General features: G+C 34.5%; 1 protein-coding gene across 1 annotated transcript in view; it reads right to left on the bottom strand.

Annotated features, from left to right (window-relative positions):
* Window positions 1–4,844: 4,844 nt before the first annotated feature.
* LOC102475216 (UDP-glucuronosyltransferase 2B31) overlaps window positions 4,845–8,404 on the bottom strand; it is a gene marked incomplete at its 3' end in the record, with an annotated part of 17,117 nt that continues 13,557 nt past the window's right edge. Inside the window, exons 4-5 of the mRNA XM_006165935.3 lie at window positions 6,519–6,606; window positions 4,845–5,064 (exon numbers count right to left, since the gene is read on the bottom strand). Coding sequence (XP_006165997.1) covers window positions 4,845–5,064; window positions 6,519–6,606 — 308 coding nt within the window. The remainder of the gene's footprint in view (window positions 5,065–6,518; window positions 6,607–8,404) is intronic.

Below are 8,404 nucleotides of genomic sequence, written 5' to 3'. Positions count from 1 at the left end.
CTTAAAACTTAAAGCCTGGAAACCAGTTAGTGTTCTATTCAAATAATAGGAATGTTAGGCTTTTAAATGGGGATTTCTGAATGACATACATTTTCATCAGTAAAATTGGAAGGTTAGGAGAGAAAGTTGAAATCTTAAGCAGAGGACATGGTAGCCACTGTAAGCACTGTAAGTGAGATAGTGGAAGTACAAATTGAAGATGATCGTCTTAAGGCTTTTAAAGAGGAACTGTGTTAGAGTGAGTGAAAAACCTCCTAACCATTTTCTCTACTTTTATTTTTTTCTACTTTACTGTCTCTTTTCCAACCAATAGTCAGATTGACACTTTTTTAAATGCACTTTGGATTAGTATAGTGTTCTGACCAAAACTTCCCTGTCTTCTCATTGCATTTGGAATAAATGAAAATCTCTTCTATGGACTAAGACCCGACAGGTCAGACACTGGCGAGCTCTTCTGTCACTTGGCCCCTGCATATTCTGTCTAGATACATTGTTATCTACCTGTTCTGTGGAGCCACCAAATGTGCTCTCACCTTGGCACCTTTCCACTTTCCGTTCCTTCTTCCCTTTTCTGATACATTCTTCCTTGCAACACTCGAAAACTTGATTCTATCTCATAACTGAGGGCTTCCCTTAAAAATGATCTCAGTCAGGCATTTTTTTTTTTTTTTTGGCTACTTAACTATAGCCTCCTTAGATATTTCCTCTATTTCTCTATATTTATTTTACTATTTGATTTCTAGAATAATGTATTCCATTTTCTGTAATAAAAACTTAATTTTGGGGGCCAGCAGGTGGTATAGTGGTTAGGACAGTGGACTCCCACATGGCTGACTGCAGTTTGAGTCCTGGACCTGTTGTCTTGTTTTCTCACTTTCCCTCTTTCTCTGTCTTTCTCTCTTGGGTGAGCACATATGCCTTATAGCCAACTTGAAAAAATATTACTAAGAAAATAAAGTAACTTATAAAATAAACATTATTTAAAAATCAAATACACAAAAATATTGATACATCTGAGGTGAAAATCTGAAACATTCACTATTAGTTGGAAAATTATTAGTCTTTCATGAGACCAACATATCTGCTCATTACATTGTGATATGAAAAGTCAAAACCGTCCAGCAACACACCTTTCTCATGAGGACTTTTAGCCATTGATCCCAACCTTTACTTAATTTTTATACAGAATTATGATAATATGGATTAGTTTTGCTTTTTTATTTGTTGGAATTATCTTTCATGTCCACATTTGTTTCTGATTTTTATCTCATTTTGTTGGCATATTCTATTTCTATATAGTATGCTATTACATTAAAATATTACATGAATATCACATGTAAATATAATTTTGAGCAATTTTTGGTCATTAGTAATAGTTCTTTTTTATAAAAGAGATTTATGTTACAGAGCATGTGCCTTTGCTAGAGAGACAGGGAGACATAGAAACAGAGAGAGAAAAAGTAAGAAATCACCTCTCTGCCTCTCCTCCCCCTACCAGAAGGGATGGCCATGCCACTATCCATTCTTCTCTACTCTTCTCTCAGGATTCTTGACATGCAAACACACAACCTGGCATGTGTTTCTAACTGTGGGGTACGGGACTTGGACTGCAGTCGACCATGGAGGAGTCCAGCACCTTAATCACTATGCCACCTGTTGGCCCAGCCATTGTTCTTTATAAATATTCTTGTGTATGTCTTTGGTTTGCAGAGTTATATATTTTTGTTTAGTATATATCTCTAAGTGGAAAGGTTGAGGCAAAGATCTATGTATGATTCTGATTCTCTATTTAATCTGGATCATACAGAGGATTTATCCTCAAGTTTTAAGATATTGAATTTTTTTAGTTATCTTTTTTTGATTATTTATAACTTAACTCCAGTATGATCAGACAATATAAACTATAAAAGTTGAATTTTTGGGAACCAGCAGTTAGCGTAATGGCTATGTTGCTGGACTCCCATGTAGTCGACCGCAGTTCGTGTCCCGGACCCGGTGGCTTAAAACTCACGCCGGGCACGTGTGCGTGAGTGCCCAAGATCCCGAGAGGAGAATGGAGGAGAAGGGATTGCGGCGTGACCATCCCCCCTGGGGGGTGATTTCTCGCTTTCTGTCTCTATGTCTCTCTGTCTGTCTGGCGAGCACACGCGCCCTACAGTGAAAATCTCTCCAAAAAAAAAAAAAGTTGAATTTTTCAATTTAATGTATCTTTTTTAAGTCCTACCTCATGTTCAATTCTGATAACCATTTCACATGTCCTTAAACATGTATGTATTTCTGGTTAAGATATAAAGTACATAGTTTACATTTCTCAGTTGTCATCTCCATGATGTTTATATATTAGGTAATCAGCAAAGTTATGATGTTATTTTCTATGTTTTTGTATGCAAAAATGCATTGTGACCTTTCCCACAATCCAATATTTATTATTTTGTAATTTTTTCAAAGCTGTCTTATAGTTAATATAAATGCTGATATCATCACATTTAAATCTACTATCTTATTGTATAGTTTATTTGTTCATGTTTATTTTTCTGTTTTTTTTTTCTTAGCATATTTTCAAGAGTTCTTATCATTCACTAACCTAGTGTTTTCTTTTTAAACATGCATTTTAAATGTATTCCTTTATGGTCAGCTGTGTTCTTATGGTTAATTTGTAAGAATCCCACGTGGCTGAAACAGTGTTCAAGTCCTAGATCCAGTGTCTTGAGAATCCAGAGTGATGTGTGTGCATGCATGTCTCAAATCCTGAGAGAAGAAAGGAATAGAAGGGATTATGACACGGTCATTATCCCCTAGGTGAGTTTTCTGACTTTCCCTCTCTGCCTCTCTCTGACAAGTCCACATGCCCTGTAGCAAAATAATCTTAGAAGGATTTGTTTAGGTGATAGTTCTTATATAATTTTAATATTGATAGCAGTGTTAAATGCTGGATGGGAGACAGTCATGGCCAGCCCTACATATTAAACAACTTCTTTTCCATTAGAATATGGAAAAATTCATTTATTAAAGGTTTATTTTAGCAAGTATCATGAGGTCATTTTATCACACTTCAATGGACACATTCAAGAATTTAAAAAATAAGCGTGACCAGAAAGGGTGAATTATTTCCACAACATTTATCTGATAAGGCACTTATTCCTGTAGTATATACAAAATTCTCACAGGTCAATACTAAAAGGGTAAATAATTCAATTATTTATAATTGAATACAACATAAGAATTCACACTTATTTTAAAAACATACAAGAAAAGGTAATGCTTTAGCCATAAGAGAAATCCAAATCAATACCAGAATGACAAACTACTTCAATCCTACTAGGGTAGCTATAGTAAAAAGTTAAAGAAAACTGTTACCAATGATGTGGTTAAATTGGAAGTCTCCTGTATTCCTGGTGGGACTGAAAGTTTGCAACTACTCTAGAACACAGTTTGGCAGATATTCATAAATCTGTTTCTCATATTACCTTGAAATACCATTCTTATTTCTTACTGAACAACATAAGGTACACACACATAAATACATGTGTGGGGTTTTCAAAAAATCATGGAAAATGCACATTATGAGAAAAAGGATGCATAGATTTTAAGATTTTTTTCTATGACAATAAATACCTACTTTAATTTTTACACAAACTCTTGAAGTCTCCTCATATAGCAATGTTGATAATAATATAATTGGAAAACCAAAACTTTCATGAACTGATGAATGAATAAATGAGGTGTGGTATATCCATACCATTGAATATTATTCAGTTGTAAAGACACAAACTATTGGGACCAGCAGTTAACGTAATGGCTATGTCATTGTACTCCCATGTAGTCGACCGTGGTTTGTGTCCGAGACCTGGTTGCTTAAAACTCACACCGGGCACATGTGCGTGCATGCCCAAGGTCCCAAGAGGAAAGTGGAGAAGGAATTGCGGCATGGCCATCCCCCCTGGGGGGTGATTTCTCGCTTTCTGTCTCTGTCTGTCGGGAGCACACGTGCTCTATAGCAAAAACCTCTTCAGAAAAAAAAAAAAAAAAGATACAAACTATTGATACCTAGATAGAATTTGGATGACATTGAAAAATATTGTGCTAAAGAAAGAAGCCAGTTACAAATGACATTAAATTAGATGATTCATTTATATAAGATCTACAGAGAGGAGAAAATCTATAGAGACAGAAAGTAAATTGAGGGTTGTCTAGGGCTAGAGAACCATGGGATGATGTTTCTTTTGAGAGGATAAAAAGGTTCTGAAATTATATTGAGAGGCCTTTTAAGTTATAAAAATACTAAATGTACCTGCGTTTTATGCTTTAAAGTAATGAATTTTATAGTCTGTATAGTATGTATCATTATAAAATGTTAATATAATGTAAATTAAAATACAAATTTCAGGAGAAAAAAGATTTGTTGTAATCAACATTTTGAATTAAAATATTTATTTTATTTTAACAATTTATATTTAATTTTTATTTAGCTTATTCATTGTTTTATTTTATCTATTAAATATACATTTTTATAGTTAAGATATTTACTGGATGAAAATACTTTATTATATTTCTATTAGTTTATAATATTTTTCTTTGGGGGATTCTACCATATTTAGAAGATAATGTGTTTATTATAATTAGTTACCAAAATTCTATTTTTCTGAGTGTGCTTAGAAATTCTTGAACTAGCTGATTAATTAGTGATATTTAAATTCAAATTTGAACTGGTTGAAATTGATTCAGATGAGGTAAGTTATTTAAATTCATTCAAGCTTAATGTTTTCCAAAAATGATAAGTGTTATATTCACTGTTGATCAGAGAACTAATCTATAAATAGTATTTAAAAAATTGTTATACTCACGAAGGGTCATTAATGACTGTCTTCATTGCATTGAGCAAATCTGTACTTGACATGGTGTTGAAGTCCACTCTAACAGCTGCTCCTTTGGCTTTCAGGTGAGCAATGTTTTGAGGTTGATCCGTAAACAAAGGAATTCCCACCATGGGTATCCCATGGTAGATGGCCTCATAGATGCCGTTGGCTCCACCATGAGTTATAAAAGCTTTGGTTTTTGGATGACCTAGAATTGGGCAAGTTTTAGCAAAATTAGTACTTAATAAGTCTCAGAAATTAGATGAGAAATACATAATTTAAGACACTAAAAGTGGCAGTGTTTAAATTTCATTGAAATTACTTTCATATTTGAGATCAAGAAGCATGTTAAGTGTGCTGGAGAACTAAGGGAAGGCAATGTAAAAGAGGTGGTGTGTGTCTTTAAACTCCAACAATGAATACAACGTTTTTCTCTGGTATCTAGAATTGTCCTCTGCAGTTCTTTTCTTTTTTGTTTAAATTTTTAAACTTTTCATTTATTTAATTTATTGTAATTATTATTATTTTTAAGTTTGCTATAGAGCACATGTGTTCACTTGAGAGAGAGAGAGAATGAGAAAGCAAACCACCTGGGCTAGGATTCAAATCATGACTGGCTATGTGGGAGTTTCTGTGTTCAATTCTCTCAATTTCTTCATGAAGTATAGATACTTGGTATGTAATGAATGGAAACACATAGTGTTTATCTTTCACAGCCTGTTACTTCAGTTAAACATAGGATAATTAAACAACAAGAAAATATTTTCGGATAGACAAAATGAAAGAAAACATGGTAAGAGAAGCAGCCTGTGGGCCAGCAGTTGGTATGAGGGTTATGATGCTGGATTCCCAAATGAACGACCTGGCAGCTTGAAAATCATGCTCAGTGTGAGTGTGTGCATGCTAAAAATCCTGAGAGAAGAGTGGAAGAGAAGGGACTGTGGAGTGGCCACCCTCCCTGGGGGTGATTTCTACTTTCCTTCTTTCTCTTTCTGCGTCTTTCTCCAGTTCACAGGCCTATGGCAGAACTTTAACTAACTAAATAAAATGAAATAAGCAACATGTTCAAATAAGTAGAAATAGTGAAGTCTAGGGAACATGTTCAGTCATAATCTTATAAAGTGCAGTGAAGTCACTGAGCCTGATAAGTAAGGCGTCTAGGGCCCCAGAGGTGGCATGGTGGTGTTACTAGTAGTAAAATAAGGAAAGGCTGCATTTTATCATGAAATGTTTAATTGCTTTATGATAAAGACTGTGTATTTTTTTCCCATAGTAAGCACAGAGTCATTGGCAATAAAGGGCAGCTGTTATTTTTCAGTGGCATTTGATATACTCATTCAAGAGGGGATGGAGATATATAAGTCTATAGACATAGGAGACAGACAATTAAAAAAATTACTTTTAAATTTCTTTTTCAGGTAAATATAGCTGTATGACGATACTTTGCTTCTGGCCACAGAATGTGACTGTGTACAATAGAATAGCAAGTATTATAGTTTATTCTTTTCACTCCTAGGACTAGAAAACAGATCTAAAATATATTTAATTAATTTATATTTTTAAGTTTTAAAATAATAAATGTTCAAAAAAATGTGTTTCCTTTGAACTATCATCTCATTGGCTATTACTCATGTTTTCAGTGTTTTCTCTCCAGAGTCTTACCAAGAAGGTCATTCTGGGGAATCCACTTGTACAGCCGAGTGTTGGGTCCTAAAGTAGCTGGTTTCTTGCTATTAAATTTCCATACAACCTGTTAGGAAAAGAAAAGACCTTATTTCATGACTCAAAATGTGAAATTTAAAGTGTGTTTGAGATCTAAAGAATGTCTGCATGACAGATAACAAATTATAACAAGGTATTTTATACACAGAGATCATGAAAGACTGAGATAAGCAGAATATCCACATTTCATGTATTTGTTTTTATAATCAATTTTGTAATGCATTCCTGATGTTCATACACAGTAGTTTAGATAAATACTATGATCAAAGACAAATCTAGGTTTCTAAAGCATTGTTATTTACTTTCTCTAATTGAACTGTACAGCAAATTACTGATCATGTACACATTATTTTATGTATTTTGCATTTGCTCTCCTCTGCCAAATTTAATATTTCAATTTTTTGAGTGTAATGAGGAATGAACAAATATCTATTTGTTCCTTAAGTTAGTTGTGTGTTTTTTTCTGTTTGTGTTTGTTCTTGTCAGAGCTGCCTGTGCTTGCCACAGAAAGAAGGTGGTGAGAGAGAGAGAGATAGAGAGAAAGAAAGAGAGAGAAAGAAAGCACTTCCCCAGTGAATGTGGTCTTTCTGTATTCCCTCTCCATCATTCCTCTATTATGCCTTATCTTTGGATTTCAGACATGGATTCATAAACTTCCAAGATGGGATCTGAACCATAGCTAACCAAGTGGGATCTGGTCCTTAAACTGGTAGGCTATAACATTTGTCTTAAGGTATTTTTTATATTTTGACTTCTTTTGATATACAAAAAAGCAAAGCTATGCCATCAGTTCTCACTAGGATTATGTATAACATGTTTTAGGTAACAAATTGTTGAGCACTACCTCCAAAATAAACTGTAAGTTGCAGTATTTGAAATGAATCACTGTTGCTAGATTGGAAGTTCTTTAAGTGATAAAAAGAAGAGCCTGTTGGGGATTCTTAAAATACATGACTCTTGAGGGTTTAGGTGGTGTAGTTGCTGAGGTGCTGGAGTCCAACAGGGCTAAACGCGGTTTGAGTGTTGAAACTCAAGGGGGTCACCTATGTGTTCATGCCCAAGACCCCCAGAGGACAATGAAGGAGAAGGGACTTCAGCATGGCCTTCCCCCAGAGGGGTTATTTCTCACTTTACCTCTCACTGTCTCTGTGTCTCTGGTGAGCACACATGTCCCAAGGCAAAAAAAAAAAAAAAAAAAAATTAAAATAAAGACCGTTGAAAAATCGTGATGCTGCTAACTTTGTCCAACTGTCTATTAACACCTCAGTAATGAACTACCAGGCCTTGATAGCAGTTACTGACAGTAATAAGTTCTTCAATACCCAAGCTATTTTTTTAATTGTTTTTTTTTTATTTTGTTTATTTACATTCATTCTCTGTACATCATTACAGCATACAGAATGAGATTTCCCACCCAGAATACACCATATATTGACTCAATCAAGCATATCAATGTACGTGCTATCATCAACAAACAATTTTCCATTTCTTTTTTCCTGTGCATTTTGCTTTTTTTTTTTTCCCATCCTTGATTCCCTATCTCTCACCCTCTGCCATGCCCCACACTCCTCCCACACTGTCTCTGGTATCCATGCTTGCTTTCTATGCCTCCCTCCCCATTTTATTGATTTGCTAATGAACTTAAATAATCTAAATATTTCCAATAGCAAGCTAAGCTGATATATACATATCCATGAACACAAGTCTGACTTTAGGCGTAAACCTCAGTGAGTAGAATGAACATACTATAAAGTAGCACCTAGCTGGGGCTGTATAGCTTACTGCAGTCATCAAATATGCATTTTTTTTAATTTCAAGAAAAAGAG

This window comes from Tupaia chinensis, unplaced genomic scaffold (assembly GCF_000334495.1).
Source record: "Tupaia chinensis unplaced genomic scaffold, TupChi_1.0 Scaffold144094_1, whole genome shotgun sequence".
Lineage (NCBI taxonomy): Eukaryota > Metazoa > Chordata > Mammalia > Scandentia > Tupaiidae > Tupaia > Tupaia belangeri.
Note: the sequence above shows the minus strand (reverse complement) of the source record. Positions and strands in the feature narration are given on the sequence as shown.